Source organism: Canis aureus, chromosome 35 (assembly GCF_053574225.1).
Source record: "Canis aureus isolate CA01 chromosome 35, VMU_Caureus_v.1.0, whole genome shotgun sequence".
NCBI lineage: Eukaryota > Metazoa > Chordata > Mammalia > Carnivora > Canidae > Canis > Canis aureus.
Window position 1 is genome coordinate 14,837,850 of NC_135645.1, and position 19,080 is coordinate 14,856,929.

Genomic DNA, 19,080 nt, shown 5'->3' on the forward strand with positions numbered 1-19,080 from the left:
GGTCGGGCGCAGAGGAGGATTACCAGTCGCTCCATCTCCTGCTCCCTGAGTCTCTCCTCCCTCTGCCGCCGGTGATAATCCATGAGGTCCTCGCGGCCCGAGATGGAGCTGATGCTGCTCTTCCTCTCCCGGAGGGCGGGCTGGGGCGTCCCCGCGGCCTGGCGGAGGCCGTCGGGGTCGGGGTCGCGGTCGGGGTCGCGGTCGGGGTCGGGGTCGGGGTCGTCCAGCTCGGCGGAGCCCCAGGAGAGGTTCCTGCGGGCGGGCGGGGCGCAGGGGGCGCAGGGGGCGGCCGAGGCCAGCAGCATCTTGCGGGCCACCCGGGGGCTGGCGGGGATGCTGAGCGTGGAGCTCGCGTACGGGGCGCCCTCGGCCGCCGCCGGCCTGTAGGGCGCGGGCCCCGCGCTCCAGGAGGAGAAGCTCAGGTAGCCGTCGTGCTCCGCGCAGCTGGGGGGCGGCTCCCGGTCCCCCGGCCTCGTCCGCCTGGCGCCGCCCAGCGCGGCCCGGGGGGGCAGGCTGAGCTGCGGGCCGTCGGCCGCCCTGTGCAGCCGGGGCAGCGAGCGGCTGTGCGCCCCCATGTGGCCCAGCCCGCCCCCCGCCGGCCTCCGCGCTCGGGGCGCCGCGGCGTCGGGCGGGGGCTCCCGGGGCCGGCCGGGCCGGTCCTGCAGGCCCATCCTCCGCGCCTGCTTGGGGCTGGACGGCATGCTGGCCGCCCCCGACCCGGGGCCCGCGGGGCCGCCTCCGCTCCACGCCGCCTTCCGGGCCTCCAGCGCGCCCAGGAGGCACACGTTGTCGTGGGACTTGTTCCTGGGGCTGTACTTGCAGTAGGGGGGCCTGTCGGCCAGCCGCAGGGGCCGCTCGGGGTCCGGCCTCCCGGGGGCACAGGCGCCCAGCGGCGGGGCGGGCGGCCTCCCCGACCCCGACCCCGGCCCCGACCCCGACCCCGACCCCGCGCCGGGCAGCTGCCTGCCCCCGGGGCCGCGGGCCAGCGACGGGCTGCTCCGGGCGCCGCTCCCCAGCGGGGACGGGCTCCTCCGGGCCGGCAGCGGCTGCGACAGGGTCAAGTACGAGCCGGAGTAGTCTCCGTTGGCTTTGAACCTCAGACTGGAGGAGTACTTCTTGGGGCTCAGGCTCTCCATCATGGTCTGGGATCGGTCGTCGTCGTCGTCGTCGTCCGGGGAATTGGCCCCGAAACCCGCCTCTAGGCTCCCGTTTTGTAGATCGAGCTGCTTTTGCACGTGGCTAAGCTCTGCCATGGTCCTGCTGGAATCTGGAAAGGGAAAAAAAACAAAAACAAAAAAAGAGTTGGGTTGAATTTAGCAAAGATCGAAAAAGTGCAAGCACTGGCCAGCTGACGTCTGCACAAACAGCCCTGCGGGCTGAGCTGATGGGATTAACCAACGCAGGCTCTTGTTTTATTAATAAGTCCAGTAAAAGTAAGGCGAAATGAAGAGGCGTGAAGAACACCGATGTGGGATGCTGCATGTGCAAAAGAAAAGCAATCAAGGGGATCCCTGGGGGGCTCAGTGGTGGAGCACCTGCCTTCCGCCCAGGTGTGATCCTGGAGACCTGGGATCCAGTCCCATGTGGGGCTCCCTGCATGGAGCCTGCTTCTCCCTCTGCCTGTGTCTCTGCCTCTCTCTCTCTCTCTGTCTCTCATGAATAAATAAATAAAATCTTAAAAAAAAGAGAGAAAAGAAAAGAAAAGAAAAGAAAAGAAAAGAAAGAAAAGAAAAGAAAAGAAAAAAGAACTCAAGAGGCCACTGATATTTGCAAAGGACAAGTCCCTAACAAAGTACAGGTGAGGCTGGTCCATAAGAAAGACCATTTCCCGTCAGTTGTTCTGGTCCTTGGGGGACCACCTGCTTCCTGAGTACCAGGAAAACACCCACCATGGCGACGCAGTGCACCCTCCTTTGGGTGTCTCTGCTAGACTCATTAACTGCTCAGAAGTAAAGTTGTGCAGAGACAAAATTCACATTCTGGCACACAAAGAGAGTTAGTTTCCCATTAGACACTGATCGGTATCATGAGGGGCACAGGATGACTATGAGAGTTCCCTTCTCAAGAAAGAGGTCATAAAGCTCCTGTACCCATCAGAAAAAAGTCAGGTCAATGAGGAAACAGAGAAAAGAGGGTTCCCCAAACGACCACCATATCAGGGTCAGGAGGCGGTATTTAAAACCTGAAACTGGAGGATCCTTAGGTTCCAGGTATCCTAAATGAATCATGCTCATCCTTGATCTCACACTCTCTCCTCTTGTGGAAACACTTTTCTCCCTCCTTTGTACCCACCCGAACCCACCCATCCTTCATGGCTCAGATTCAGATTCTATCTTCCACGCTTACCATTTATTAGAAAAATGTGTGCACCCAGAAGAGTATTTTTGGACTCTAGTTTGAATTACATTAACTTAAGAAACTAACGTTTTAGGTTATGAAAACATACTTTAAGTTCAAATGATCACTGCAAATGAGAAGGCTTGCATTTGTAATTGATAAAAGTATGTATTTTTCAGATTATCATCAAAGCAAAATCACAGTTTAAACATTCTCATTGAACTCATGCACTGCTGAGACCTGTCCAACACCTCAGGCCCCTTAGATACTAGTTATTACATCCTGGTCTTGTATCAATAGATGAGTAACCAATTTTATAACGTGCTTGTTCCTGAAACTAGGTCACAAGTTCAAGGAAGAGGGGTAGACAAAGTATTCCCACCTCATCTCCAGCCTCTCCTGACTCCCACAGACCCATTGGTGAGACACTCTATGAGCACTAGTTTTCAATTTGTCACAGCCTTCCCCCACTGTGTCCTATCCAGAGATTGGGGACTTTGCCTTGCTTGCTCAGCTTTGCAGACTTCCTGGGCAGATTCAGACAGTATACTAGGGAACTGCTTCCTATCCAGGCTGGGGCCAAGAAACAATCTGGGTACTTAAATCCTAGTGATGGGCTAAGTATCCATCCTCTTGTAAAGCTCAGCTTGCCCCAACAAGCTCTACCTTGGGTTCCCTACCCTCCAACCCAAACCCCCGCCCTGATGAGCATGATTATCTTTTGGAGTAAACCTCAAAAAAATTTTTTTGAGATTCTCCCTTAGAACTGCCTCCCAGATAGAATCTGGTCTTGCCATCTGGCTTTTGTCAGGTCTTTCATTCTTCAGGGACAGGGCCATCTCTGCTCCCAAGACAAAGTCATAGTCAGCAACTGTCTATGACCACCAGCTATCACCTTGAAAACAACACAAGTCTGGTTTGAGACTTACCTCACTCTGCCCTCTTGGAGGACTGAAACGAAGATGACCTCGAGTCATGATCCCCTCTGTTCTTAACTAACTGAGTTGCTTTGACAGTTAAGGGGTGGGGGGGACACTTAGTGTAAACTACTAGAATATAATCTGTAGCAATACTTCTTTTTAAAAAAAATTTGCATTTACTTTATTTTATTTTACTTTTTAAAGATTTTACTTATTTATTCATAAGAGACACGGAGAGAGAGGCAGAGACACAGGCAGAGGGAAAAGCAGGCTCTCTATGGTGAAACTGATTGTGGGACTTGATCCCGGGAAGCCAGGACCACGACCCGAGCCAAAGGCAGACAGACAGTCAACCACGGACCCACCCAGGTGCCCCTATTGTATTTTATTTCTGCTTTATTGAGGTATTACTGACAGATAAAATTGTAAGATATTTAAAATGGACATTGTGGTGATTTGATGTACATACATGTTGTGAATGGATTTTCATCATCTGGTTAGTTAACACATCCATCGTGTGTGTGTGTGTGTGTGTGTGAGAGAGAGAGAGAGAGAGAGAGAGAGAACATTCAGGTTATAAATGACTTGGTAAAAGAGTATAGACTTTCAGCTATAAGATGGATGTATGAGGATCTAATGTAAAATATGGTGACCACACTGTAGTTGAAAACACTATTATATAATTGAAATTTGCTAGGAAAGTAGAACTTAAATGTTCTCAGAAATACTTCATGCATAAGTTGATTAGGCTCTCATTTTTCCTAAGCTCATGTACAACTGTTGAGCCAGATATTAACTCTTCTTAAAAAGGTTCTTGGACGACTAACTTAATATGTAAATATTTGACAACTTCAGCATTTTCCCCAGCTCTTCTTAATGACTCGGGCAAAATGTTAATCATGCAAGTGTAGCCATTCCGTACTCTAAGTGTCTGAAAAACTACAAAATCAAACACAACGCATTCCCTAATATGAGTAAACAGAGTGGTTACAAAAGAATTCTCAGAAGTTTGCTGAACACAGCCTGTACAATAATATTAGCATCCTCGTCTCCTAAAAAATGTGGTTAACAGGATGCACATTTAACTTGGTTCTGCTTATCGTACAGAAAAAAAATTAAAATCCCAACAGAAAGTTCTAGATATTTTATTCACTAAATGGTTCTTGGGTGCCTACCGTGCATTGGATATTGGTTCAGGTATTAGTGTTGCTCACTAACATTCCTGTCCTCTTCTCATAAACAAAGAGGTGTTTCCCTTCTGCACCCCTGTAACATTGGGTATGGCTATGTCTCTTGCTTTGATCAAGGAACCATGAGAGAAAGTGACATGTCAGTTCCAAGCTGGGGCATGATTCACTCTTTCCACCCACCCACCCCCACGATAAGATGACTAGCATGCATCCAAGTTTGTGCAGACTTTATTAGCCTATACCCGTCAATGGGGACGCTGTGAAACAGGACTCTTGCCAACCCAAGATTGTCTTAAGCCACTGAGATTTGGAAGTTGTTTGCTACTATGAAGGTGTTAATCTTCCTTAAGTTCTTACCATAAACTAGGCTTTCAGCTGGGCACTGGGAAGCACGTGGCCATATACCACTTCCTGCCTTTACACAGCTTACAGTCCAGAGGGAAAGACACTCATATGAACAAATGATTGCCATACAGTGTGACACGCGCCTTAATAGAGAAGTGACGGAAACACTGGTAAAGGAGCATGGAGGGGACTAACCCAGTGAGAGTCAGAATCTGTGGAGATTATGGTGCAAAGAAATGACAATAAAGTTAAATCCACTGAAGGAAAGGGAATCTGATGAGTACTACCCAATAGCAGCATAAGGCTACTTTTACATTCCATGATTTTATGAGTATAAACAAAATCCCATTCATTTGGGGAATATAAATAATAGTGAAAGGGAAAAGAGGGGAAGGGAGAAGAAATGGGTAGGAAAAATCAGAAAGGGAGACAGAACATGGAAGACTCCTAACTCTGGAAAATGAACTAGGGGTGGTGGAAGGGGAGGAGGGCAGGGGGTGGGGGTGACTGGTTGGCGGGCACTGAGGGGGGCACTTGACGGGATGAGCACTGGGTGTTTTTCTGTATGTTGACAAATTGAACACCAATAAAAAATAAATTTATTATTAAAAAACAATAAGCAAAATAAATAAAATCCCAAGCCCATTAGAGGTCAGACTACTGGCACATGCAGCAAACGTCCTGTCTCTGACTGAATTAATAGCAAAACATGGGTAAGGAAAAAGAAACGGTTATTTTCTATATTACGGTCCTTTTTGAAAAAAGTCTAGCATGTAACTCTTCCAGGATGAACTATAATAAACATGCATTTCTCTCTCATAGTGATCTAAATCCTTTCCCATCTCTACCACCATGTAAGATATGCCCTCAAGAGTCCGAGCCCTTTGCCCACCCTAAGAGTGGCTTAAATTGGCAAGCAATTTCCAACCATTTAGGATATTTTCGACAAGGCTACAAAAGGAAACCCTTTAGTGAGATATTAGAAGAGACAAGAAAAGAATTAAAGTCAGTTAGTGGGGAGACTTCGGTTTTAAGATAATGTATACAAAATGGGAAGCAGAACTAAGTTAGAAGAATTCCCACAATGTGCCGAGACAGCAATCCAGAAAGCAAGCCAAAGCACACGTGATTAAATGGAAGTCAAAAATTAAACAATGAGCCCAAACACTACATTTTAAATATTTACTCTGTTAACAGCACAGAGTTGAAGGGTTTAATACATCATGTCAAAAATGGATATTTAAAAGTTTAATTTCTTAAAGGGCATAGTTTTTCTGTTTTCTCTTAATAAAAATCAGTCAGTTCACTATGTATAAAGCAAATAAATTCTACTCTGATGTGAAAAAAAATAGTTTAGTTTTTGACGCAGCCATGTAAGATAATGATGTCATTTTAGATGATAAATACATTACTACACTTGAACTTGTTTGCAGTTGCAAATGCTACTTAATCACCCAAATAAAATACTAGCAAATTCTCTTCTCTCTTCATTTAGGCAAATAAAACTAGAGAGTATCAAACTACTACAGGTTTCTTACTATCTCACAGGGTGGTAACATTCGATACCGCTCTCCACCTCACACAGGCTTTTTAAAGAAATCAAAAAGTATAATTACTGAAACAGTTTGGTTGGCCAAACAAAATGCAACACCAAAATACTGCAAAGTAGTACCTGCTGAAGGATCAGCTTTGCAGACTCCAGGGAAGGAGACAAGGACACTTGCAAATAAGAAGTCACATCTGAGAAACGTGTAACATTTCTCTCCCAGGCATTCTTGAAGGGGAAAGTTAAGCATGATTTGGATGTAAAGACATTCCAGAGACTATTTGAAGGGATATTCGCGTTTGATACCCCCGTTTTTCAGTTCAAACTCCCTGGCTCAGTTAAGGATACATAAAAGGTTGTACACTTAAAAATGTATCATCAAACTACAAATATGGAACTTCCTCATTTTCCCGAAGCTTAGTTTACCTGCCCCAGCTGAGTGCCATGTGTGTACTTGTCCCAACTCATCTCTCTTGCTCCCACCAACCAATTCAACTCAAAAGGTAAAGAATCCGCTTTTGCCTCTACGGACCGGGGAGTGACAATCGTGGTGCGATACCTCTCTCCTTCCCTACTTCCAGAGTATTCTTTTCATTGCAGATGAGATTACATGAGTGGGGGCTTAGAAAGGGGGAACAGAGAATGGTAACCAGCATGCACTCTTTAGGGGGACGTGAGGGTGAGCAAGGAGGGGAGAGGCGGGAGGGTGGAGAACACAGTGGAAGAGTTTGGGTTTGGTGAATCCCCCGGCAATGAGGGAAGGAATGCTGCAGACAGGGTGCATCAGGGGCCCCAGCTGGATTTAGGACGAGGAAGGGCGAGGGCGGTGGCAGGTAAAAGAAAGCCCCAGGAGAGGTGCTGCGGGGGTGGGAGACCAGAGGCAGGCAGTAGGGGGAGAGATCTGTGGTAACAGGGGTAAGACGGGGGGGGGGGGGGGGGGGGCAGGCGAGGAAGACTCCGTTTCCAGCCTGGCTTCTTGGCCTACACCGATGTGTTTATTTTGGGTTTCCTATACATGTCATGTAAACAAAAAGAAGTCTCGGGGAAATTATAAAATAACTGCATTGTTATGGTGGCAGCAAAGGAGTCCCGGGGCTTTAACCCCTGCCTACGTTCCACGCGCATCCACAGAACGGGCGTGGAGAAGGGGAGAAGGCATCTGGTGCCCATCTGGAGAAGGGACAACAGCGGGAAGTCTAAACAGGAAAGGAGTTAATGTGTGTTGAAACGTTTGGGCTTACTTTCCAATCCATACATTTAATCCCCCCAGAGCTCTTGTTATTTTACCACCTGAAATGTACATCAGCTCGCTGTCAATTAGAAAATGCCAGAAGGCACGAAGAGGTGTCTGGAAGATAGCACAGCAGCTCACAGCGCTGTTTCCCCAGAGAAGATGATTACTTGAAACACTAATCTCGAGGATCATGTGGGTAAAGTTTCTTGGTAGCTCCTTCCCTCCTGGACACACGGTTCTGGCATCTGTTGTACAACAGAGTTCTCCGGCGCCCCTTACATTCAGTAACAATAGGGTGAAGCTGACCCCATTGAAACTGTGTCACCAGCAGTGAATTTACAGCACTGCAATTGCCTGAGCTGTAGGGATCTCCTTGGATTCAAGATGATGAAAACACGCCCAGAGAGAAAAGTCTCCAGAACCCAAGAGATGAAGACAAAGTCTGTGTCTCTGTGTCGTGGTGTGTCGCGCTGTGCTGCGCTGCACCGCATCGCGTGGTGTCAAGGGAGAAGGACTTACAGGCCTGGCCCATATAAACGCAGAACGCAGTTTATCCAGAAGCCCAAAGGGGTTTGGGGGAGTCCTAAATCATACGACGAGTTACATTGTCATTTGATGTTGCCATGTAGAGACTCCTCTCCGGGTCACCCAGAACAGCGGGACTAATCAGAGCAGGGGGCTGTTAGAGCAGGTGATGGAAAAGTAGAGATTGTTCCATATGAGCTGGGAAAAGGCGAGGATGTAGATTACAGGAGCAAACTCAGAAAAAAAAGAAGACCCTTCAAGATCAGGGCGGTTAAAATGTTCACTTTATAGGGGCAGCCCCGACGGCCCAGCGGTTTAGCGCTGCCTTCAGCCTGGGGTGTGATCCTGGAGACCCAAGATCGAGTCCCACCTCGGGCTTCCTGCATGGAGCCTGCTTCTCCCTCTGCCTGTGTCTCTGCCTCTCTCTCTCTCTCTGTGTGTGTGTCTCATGAATAAATAAATCTTAAAAAAAGTTTCCACTTTATAGAAAGGTTTTGAGTCTACTGCGCCCTGCACGGGCCCCGGGAGCTGAGGGGCTGGCTCTGGGCGCCCAGGCTGTCGCAGACAGTGGCTGATGTTGGCGTTCAGAGCTCCCCCAGAACGTTGGTGGTCCAGGGGCTGGTCTCTTTCAGCGCTGATGTTTACAATATGGCAAGGCTATAAATAAGCACACACTGATGACATGTAATTGAATTCAGACACCAGCTTAGAGCAGCCCCTCAGAAGCAGTGCCATTCTTTACATGAATCCTGGAGGAGGGGTGTCCCTGCGGCAGCAGATGGGGCCTGGGGGGGGAGCTTATAGAGGGCGAAAAGGGAAAACCGGGAAATCTATGTCAGCCTCAAACTCCAAGCTTAAGGATGGAGAACAATGGATACAAACCCTCCCTCTTTTTCCACTAATCCCGACAAGAAAACATGATGGGGGGCGGGGGGGGGAGGCTAATGTGAAGCTTTGGGAACAGCCACTTCCTTCTCTAGCCATCGTCTCCTTTCAGAACTCCCCAAGCAGCATCTCCCCCATCCTCTGTTAGCCAAACAGCATCCTCGATGAAACCTTCAGTTCTGCAGCTCTCCCGTTTGCAAACATACCCTCCTTTTACGCAAACATTTCCTTTCATACTAAATCCTCCTCGGCCTCCTCCATCTCTGCAAACAAGCCTTAACCTCTCCACTAGGCCCCACACCCACTGGCAAACACCTGCTCCTGGCAAATATCCCCGGATCCTGTCTCCCCAACAGATCACCTCCTGCACAGTTAGTTAATGCAAGCATCCCTAGGTCATCCTCTCAACACTCATCTCACCTCCCACTTCCTAAACGCTGTTCCCTTAGCCTCCTGCTCCTCACGTGAGAGTTTATATCCCCGTGCAAAGAACAACACTTCCGTTGGTAACTAGTACCCTTCTTGTTCTGTCTGCGGATAAACACAGCAGCCAGTGGATTCCCACTCCTCTTCCCTTGCACCATGTTCTTTCATTTAAAGATCAGCCCGTTTGAACAAAATTGTTATTACCCATCAGACACACGTGCATAGGTTGATCATCTCCAAGGAGGATATTTTCACATCTACATAAGATCCCCCAAAAGCAGGGGGCACCTGAGTGGCTCGGTCGGTTAAGTGTCTGCCTTCAGCTCAGTTTGTGGTCCCGAGGTCCTGGGATCGAGTCCCGTGTCCGGGTCCCCTGCTCAATGGGGAGCCTGCTTCTCCCTCACCCTCTGCCCCTCCCCACTGCTTATGCTCTGTCTCTCTTCAATAAAAATATAAAATCTTAAAAAAAAAAGAGAGAGAGAAACAGTTCCATGGGAATAAATGTATTTTAATGGCAGGATAAGGAGGCTGTTTTGTCCTTGCAGATGGGACCTATTCACAGGTGGCCGTCTGTCTTACTGGGCGCACACATGCACACACACACAGACGCACGCTGGCCACATGCCCACAGCAGCCTGCAAGGCACGAAGGGTTTTGTGACTGCCAGGGGAGACTCTCCAGAACCCGGCAACTCGCGGCACCCTGGGAACCGGCCGGTGTCGAGGGGACCCAGGGCCAGGCTGGGGAGACAGGTGAGGCCCGCTAGAATGGCTGACATGACATCTCAGGACACCGATCACACAGTTTCCCCTCTTGGTTTGCTTTTGGCTTTGCTTTTGAAGTTTTGCTACATTATATTCTGAAGTCACCTAAGCAAAGAGATCAGGGAAACCAAGAAAGAAGCATCAAACACCACTGCAGGGAGGCCAGAGCACAGATGGGAGTGGTGAGCGATGGGGGTTAATGAGGACATTCAACGCAGATGGAAGAAGTGAGGACAGAAAGTTAAAGAGTTCCAGCTCCTTCTCATCATAATAAAGGAGTCTAACCCCACGCTACCGATCTCTTCGGTCATCTCTCGCTGTACTGAAGTCTAAGCTCTGTCCAAAAAAGAGCTCCACATGGTGTTCAAAGTTTCCTAAAAGTCATCACAACCAACAGCAATAGTCATATTTCAAATGAGGGTCTTTATCTCCTGTATCAGAGGCCACTTTGAAGTAAGTCTACAGTGTTTCGCAGGAATAAAAATCTTAGAGGACCTCAGCAAAGAGGGCAAAACATCAAATACGGGGATTTTAAAAAAAATCTGTGCTAGTCTCTTGAATAAGACTTGTTTTGTATGAACTTTGAAATATTCTTTAGACTCTCCAAGGAATTTGGCGGCATGTTTCCCGTGATAGCTCTCTGCAGCCAGTGAGGAAAGTGGGAGGGAGGCCACAAAGCACAAAACAACCTCAAAACACATATGGGCCATTCAAAATCCCTTCCCACTGACCAAATTCCTGACTTGTACCTAAATCCTCAAGATGTGGCTTTTATCAATTAGACTCACTTTGGTGTTTATACCACTATTGAAGTAGCTCAAGCAATATTTAAAAAAAGAGACAATATTAACCTAATAAGCATTTACATACATGTATTATAAATTAAATTCAACACAGTGACATGGCAGGAAAGGTCTGAAATTAAAAACATGCTGTTTTGATTATAGAAAATATGAGACCAAGGGAATAGAATAAACACCACAGAGATGCTATCACTGAAATCTAGAATACGGGAAAGGCTACAGAAAAAGAATAACCAATATCTTCAACCAGCATATGGCAAGGAAAAAAAAAAAGAACAAGAAAGAGAGGGAGCTATTCTATATTAAAAGAGACTTGGGAGACATACCATGAAACGTAATGCATAGAACTTATTTGGATCTTGTTTTGAACAGTATTTAAAAAAAATTATGAGACAATCAGAGAAGCTGAACATTGACTAGGTGTGCTAATGATATAGTTGTATTTTTGAAAAACCCTAACTTCTGAGAGTGACATTTTAAATTATTTATGAATGAAATAGTACAGTGTTTAAAGTTTGCTCTACAATAATCCATGTTTTGGGGATAGAAGTAAGGTCTACAGATGAGGCAAGATTAGCCTTATATACGAAAGTTACATGAGATTTCACTTAATTATTCTGTTAACCTTTGTGTATGCTTAAAACTTTCCATAGTCAAATATTTAAAAAGTAAGAGTATGCATTTTTTAAATAAATATGAATAAAAATATATGAATATATACTGACTTAAAATTATACTGGTTCACTTTACAAGCCATGATGGGGTCATATCAGTGGCTCCTAGCTTATTTTCTTAAGTATGAAATACTAACCCTCTATCATATTGAATTAAACTCCTAAAAGCTGATATTTTTTTAAGTACCTGGGGGAAATTTGAAAAAAAAAATGCATTGTCCAGACTGGCAAGTATCAGGCCGTTATATTCTGAATACTTAAAAGATAACACTAGGTACAGTAACTAAATTTCACCACTATGTGTACCCAAATAAAAACCGTCTCTTTAGAAAGTTAAAATGTAAAATTATTCACAAAAACTGCCAAACTTGCTATATGTTGAAGAATGTGAGCCTCAAAAAACTTTAACACACATACACACACACACTCCTTATATATTTATGCTAAGAGAGACCGACATGCTTTGTAGATTCTTAAACTAGGTTACTTCCTCTTTGAAAGTGGGAAAGTTATAGGAAATTATAGACTCATATTTTCAAGGCTCCTTATAGAATCCTAAAACAGTTTCAGAGCAAGATAAAGATTTCTGAAATTTTTACCCCTTAAATCCAATGTTTCCAGATGTTTCTTTTTTCTGATCATTGGTATAATTCATCCCTGGGTTGAGGTGGTTCTGACTATAGACCTGGAAGCCTCCTCCCCTGTTGTGTGATCACAACAGTGAAGATAAAGACAGAGAAGTCAGGAAATAGCTAAACTGGGGATCATTACCGGGCGTGTGTACATCTTACTTCAGATCCACTTCCTGAAGCAGAGGGTTACTCTAGGAAAAAAGCATCCTTCAACTCAAGGCCAATTTCAGGGAAGAAAAATACTGACCCTAGGATCATATGGGGATAAAGATGCTCTCTCTTGATTCTGAAACCACCACTAGGGACTTGAATTGGAAGTTGAGGGCTTATAGGACCAAACTCTGATCTTTCCACTGCCCTGTCCACATTCCATTCTACTGATCAAAATACACTCTCTTAAGAGTCATCTTTTACTCTTCCAAAGTAACATTTCCTAAATCCCAAAATACTACATTCCCCATGCTCTGACCCAAAATTTATGAACTGGGAATAGTCAGAACACAACTACGCTCAGGAGGGATGGAACAAACACAAGGTAACCACATCTTCCATAGCTGGGTTTTCCCCTTCAACTCAAAAATTGAGCAGATGGCTTTCAAAACTACCATAAAGTAAACAAAACAAAACAGTAATGATACAATCTCCCCGTTACTTAATAGTTGATTATGCAGAGTGGGTAATATAAGACACTGCTATCTTTGGACCGTTTATTGCTTGGAAGGGAAAGAGAAAGGACTTGAACCAGCAGGGGTCCATAATCAACTAACTAAATTCAATTTAATCGATGCCGTTGTTTATAACTCTGGCCAAAGACCTAATAAAGGAAATGGTTTCATTAGGATGTTATTTTTATTGTAATGGCCAATCTAGTACAAAGAACACTGGATAGGCTGCCAGGAACATGAGTCAGGAGACCCGTCCTAGTCGTGGCTCTGCCAAAATCACCAACTGAAGTAAGAGCTGGAGCAAGTCACTTCGCCTGTCTTCACCTTGTATTAGCAGAGGCTTCCCATATTTTTAAATGGTAAGGGTTTCTGCTCCAACTTTCTGGACTCCCAGAGATACTGGTTAAATAACACAGGAGTGCCAGCTCTACAATGCAGGAAATGGAAATGACCACAGAACAGAAACATGTTTTAGTGATAAGGTGGCAGCTACCTAATTGGGAAAAGCTTTCACCGGCGCTATTGCCCATGACATTCCAAGGGCATGGTAAATTGTTTCAGCATAACATAGTGGGAAAAAGGCCTAGTCGGAGTTATGTTAATGCAATATAATATGGGTATTTGATTCAGCATGATGTATAAGAAATATTTGCTCTGCATTCCCATGGCTAGCAATTTCCTTAATAAATCTTAAGCTGTTTTTAAAAACCTACTTCTGCAATGACGTAAGCAGTGTGGCAGCCAGACATCACTTCCCAGTCTCCTCTGAGTATCTCTTGGCTATGAAGCACTACTCACGCTGGGTCTGAACTGGTCAAAAGAATGCAGGGGCAGGCTCTCCTTTGCTTTTACCTGCCTTTGTTTTAGCAGCACAGTGGTCAAGAAATATAGCTGGGAAAAATCTCGTAACCTTTAGCTTTTTGCTATTCCATATGTTAATTCCACAAGCACACCACCATTTGGAGAAGTCACATACAGTGTGTAAACCAAATATTCTAGGATGATCAACACTAATTTCCACTGAAGTCCAGAGTTAGCAGCAAGTCTTAGAAAAGACTGATCCTGCTTGAGGTGAAGATCTTAAATTTTGGCAGGCACGAACTTTTCCTTCCCCTTATTTTGTAAAATTAAGAAAAAGCAGTCCGTCTAATAAATTGACTTCCACACACTAAACAAGCAAAAACTTTTCCACGTAACTTAGCTGGCTACCCTAGATCTCGCTTGTTTCTTTGTATATCAAGCTTCTCCGACTCCTTGGCTTTCCACCACATTCCAATAAAATGCTTTTTAAACCTAGGTTTCTTTTCTATTATTGACCACTAGCTCCTATACATAACAATCTTGCCTTTAAAGCAGATAGATATGGCACAAAGCTTCTTTTTCCGCATGTTAAGAAGCATCCTTAAATATCGTGAAAACAACTGTAAATTAATTCCTAGAAGATTCAAATCCCGTGTGATGGAGACAAGTTCTTGTCTAACTGTTTATCTTGAAGGGATCTGGCAACCTGAGTTACTGTTTTTGGCCTCATTCACTTTCAAAAGACAAGAGTCACATTACTCAAAGGCCAATAAATATTTCCAGCCAACAATTATTTAAAAAATTAGACAGGGGGCAGGAGGAATAAATAAATAAATAAATAAATAAATAAATAAATAAATAAATAAATAAATAACAAGACAAAGCCAACTCATGTCTTCCCTCCCATCATCTGAAAAAAAAAAAAAAAGAAAAAGCTAAAGAGGGGATAATTTATTGTAGCACCTGCAGGGAGCAGACCCCTTAAAAAAGTCATCACTTTCAAATCCTTTCTAAATATACTACTACATACTTGGCTTTGAGGTACACCCACTGGCTAGCTGTCAAAATGATAAGAACTTACCTCAGCACAGTTCAGAATTCTGACCTCTCCCAAGAAAGGCATATGAAAAAAAGTCTCCTCTACTGCCCAAACCTCCCAGAGTTGAGGGTTGTAAGTACCGTGGCGGGACCACTTAGCACAAAGAACTAGAATCTGTCATCACAGGCCTAATGGCCAAACACAGAAGTGTAAATGTGAGAGTACATATGTTTGTAATTGATCAAGCCATATGGACACGACTCTTCTGATAATTCAAAACTCACTAAGATAACCCCTTTCTATAAACACAGCCATTCACAAATGTCACGCTTTTAAAACTCTCCTTGGAAATTAACACTAGCTCTATACTACTCTCATATTCTTCCCCATGAGGTAAACAGATGGAATGTTAGAGACCGGGGTATAAGAAAGTGCAACGGTGCAGAAGTTAGATGATTTGGCTTTGCAGGTCCTGCACTATCCAGTCAAGTGAGTGCATCATGGGCAAAGGAGTCACATAAGAGGATTTCCTTTCATTCCCAGGATTGTTTCGTGTTACTTGCCCCAAGGATGGTCAAGCTCCTAACCCAAGTTCTATGCAACCACAGTTACTGTAGATAGCCATTCATCAGCTTATGAATTTCCCCCACAAGTGCCCCGTGTGTGCTCTTTTCCTTACGTGCCAGGTGTGTTTTTAAACCCCATACTCAGGAGGCTTCTCTCATTTCCCTTCTGTCCAAGACAACTCTATCCATTCACGCACTCTACTCTTAACCCATACGGCAGGGAGGGACGGAAAATCTCAAATGTTCTGTTTTGTACCTAGATTCAAAAGCAGCATCTGCTATGTTTGTAGAACCATCTGTTGCCCACTTTGCCGTGGGAAGGATGGTGTAGGCATCAGACGTGGAGTGTCACAGGTCACACAATGGAATTATCTCCTCCTTAGGGCCGACACAGCCAAGCATATGCTCCACTGTCACCATGGCTAATGCCACCCTTCCCCCAATCAAAGGGTTTCTATATTTCCTCATGGATAATGGTACCTCCAAACTCTCACAAAAGGTCAAGTCCAGTTTGGTGTTTTGTTTTGTTTTGTTTAATCACAGTGCTTGAATATCAATGTCTAAACTCTCTAATTCTGGGTCATACCTAGAACTACATCTGCCACAAACTCACTTGAGGCCTATGAATCACTAATCTCTGGGCACCTCCGTTTTCACATCTAGGAAATAAGAAAGTTGAACTTGGTGATCTCTGAGGCTCCCCTGTGCTCTAACACTCTCAAATTCTGTGATTCTTAAAGTGAATTCAAAGTTGTCAATGAGTACAAGTTCCTTCACATCTTTGGTATATCAACACTTTTCATGCCAGGGGCAAAAAATCTGGCGCTGACAAAAAGGCTTCTATGATCGTGTTTAACAAGAACACAGTTGGTTTCTTGAGGATCCAAAGTAGACTAAGATCCTTAATCTTATTAACATATGCCCACGGGGTAGTACTCTAGTTTATTTTTAGAGTATTGCTCTAGTATTTTCTAGAGCAATTTTCTAGATTGGGGGGCTGAAGAATTCTTTGTGTGTGTTCTGTGTATTGTAGCATATTACACCGCAGTTGAGGCCTCTACCCACTAGCTGCCAGCCCCAGTTAGCAGGTGGAGCTGTTCCCTATCTCTAGTTGGAACAGCCAAAGATGTGTCCATACTCTGACCAATTTCCCCTGGGGTGGGCAAAAATCTCCCCCTACCCTCAATTGAGAACCACTTGAGAATCCTGATATAATGGATATCAGGGCTTTAAAATAATGCACATCACTTAAAAGTTGTTTTTGTTTCAAATGGGTGGTATTTACAGTTAATAAGTAAAGTACACCGAGACCTAACAGATTTATAAAGCACATGTATTCCACTTGGAAGAAGTACAAAGCACCTCCTTTACAAATCGCTCATAGCAGGCCTCCCTGCTAAGGGTTGAGAATTAGGACACAAAGCCATAACCTCATCTGCTCTTTAAAAGTATCCCAAAGGAAGCATGGTTTTCACAGTACCTTCTTCAGGACACTCTTACTTACAGACTTCAAAACAGGGCTTTGAAGAGAATAAGAAAAACCAGTAGTTGGTTTAATCACTTTGGCTTTTTCTTTCCTCTCTTATGCAAAAGCCAGTAAATAAGATGTTTCTGAAAAGGTTCCCAATGAGTTCTGGCTTTGGTCTAGATTCTCTAAGACGGGGGTTTGCAAACTCTTAGCTCAATTTCCCAAGCATCTTCCCCTCCACCACTTCACAGGGATCCAAGAGACACCCCCCACAGTCAGTCCCCAGCCCAAAGGAACAGCAGCTGCCAGCTGCGTGAAACAGAAGGAAGCCTGCAAACTAACTGAGATGATTACTACTCTTACCCAAACATCTCATTTTCCCATTGGTGAGAAAGGCTGAGATTTGCAAACCTCTGGGTCTCTGGAGGTGAAGGCTACACCAGTCAACTAAATGCAAAAAACTCAACTCTCCCTGGCTTTTAAGGAAAAAAGCCAATTATAAGCATTATAAGGTCTTCACCGAGTTTCTTAAGCACATACGATGTTTACGTTTTTCCACATTAGGAGTGTAAGGTGAAAAAGAAACACGTTTAAAGAACTAAGACCAGGATAGGAAAAGGGAATCGTGAATAGACACAACTGTTACTTTTCAAAGACCTCAGCTCTTTATTCAAACAAATATTTACACAATTGAGGGCCATGGTTCCAGGGATCTAGCCATTCTGTTAAAATAGTGGGCAACTCTAGAGGTTTATTTATCCCCAAATCCAACTACTCTGTTGCTACCCTACCGGGAAGCAAGAATTCAAGTGCTCCCAGGGCAAAAGTTTAACCCTCTGAAACTGAACTTCATTTAGATCTCTCCCAGCTGACATTCGGGTTATGTCAGAATCAAGGCCTGAATGAAGCCAAACTGGGAAGCTCAACGTTGCACTGCAAAACTTGAAAATAAATACCTGCAACGGACACATTCGTAGAACGAAGGGGGGTTAATACGGCGGACAATTCCCTGAACTGAAAGAAAATCCACCTGTGCGCGCCCCTCCTGCCAGTTCCACTGCTGGCCGCGCTGGGCAGGGCGTCCTGGTGCCTTCTAGAACTCCTGGAGCTACTTGAGAGCCGCGCAAGGGAGGCTTCTAGGGATCAGGGCAGGGCCCCAGGAGAGTAGTTCCAGCCCCGGGCAAGGCTCCCGACGTACAAGGCTGCAGGCACAGTTCCCTCTTTCTACCCTTTAACTCCAGGGCAGGCTCTGGAAGCAGGGTCGACTTCAAGTGGGACAGCTCAACCCTGGAAGGGACAGCCTGTCAGCCTTTTAGTGTCCTGGCGGTGGCGGGAGTTAGCCGGTCCCGGCGCTTCCAGCAGCGGGGACGGAGCAGCCGCGCACCCTGCAGCCGCGCCTCCCCCTGCGGGACGCGGTGAACCGGGGGCTCAGGACTGTCGCCAACGCCTGCGGCCGCTCTCCCCAGGGGTGCGGAGACCTCCCGGGCGCACACTTGCGGGGGGATCCGAAGCCAAATCGCAATCTGAGGTTCTGCGCGGGTCAGGCTTGCAAGCCCCACTCTTGAAACGGTGGCCTCGGAGGCGCAGCTCCCAGATACTGGGGGGGGGGGGGTCTTCTCTGGATCCCGCGCCCCACTCCATGCAGCAGCCCTGCTCTTTCCTCCACCCACCACGACAAAGCAGCTCTCCGCCGACGAGAGGTGGATCCCGACCCCCCCACCCCCCGGCATCCTGGAGTTCCGCGCAAAAGTTGCCTCCGGGCGCCCCAGATCCCGCCCGCTCCCCGCAATCGCTCGGTGCGCCTCCGCCCCCCGCCCCCCGCTCCCCAGCATCCTCCCCAGCGCGGCCCCGCCACCCTCCGGGGCTCAGCACCCCCCCCCCACCCCAAAGCTGCTCGGCCAGGGTTCCGCTAGCCCCAGCCCCGGCTTTTGTCCCGAGCGCCTGCGAGGGAGGCGAAGCAGCCCCGCGCACCCCGGCGCCCACTCACCGTCTCATCGCTCCTCCCGCCGCCGCCGGCCCCCGGCCCCCGCCCCCGCCCCCCGGGCCGCGACCCCGGCCCCGCCGCAGCCCGCCGGCCCCTCCGGACTCGCCGAGCGCGGGCAGCGCGCCCCTCCCGGGCCCGGGCGGCCGCTGCCTCCTCTCCGCCCCCAGCCCTCGGCCGCGCAACCGGCGGCGACCAACCGGCGCGGAGGGGGGAGGCGGCGCCCGGGGGAGCCGCCCCGACGCCCCGAGGCCGCGCGGGCCCCGCTGCCGGCCGGCC

General features: G+C 46.8%; 1 protein-coding gene across 18 annotated transcripts in view; it reads right to left on the reverse strand.

The window, feature by feature from the left end:
* PHLDB2 (pleckstrin homology like domain family B member 2) overlaps positions 1–19,080 on the reverse strand; it is a 217,737-nt gene that overhangs the window by 85,371 nt on the left and 113,286 nt on the right. For 17 of the 18 annotated variants that reach the window (XM_077883718.1, XM_077883715.1, XM_077883712.1 and 14 more), the window contains one exon: positions 24–1,267. In XM_077883718.1, coding sequence (XP_077739844.1) covers positions 24–1,267 — 1,244 coding nt within the window. Of the gene's footprint in view, positions 1–23; positions 1,268–18,807; positions 18,942–19,080 lie in introns of those variants that run through there. The other variant, XM_077883716.1, reaches the window with a different exon arrangement.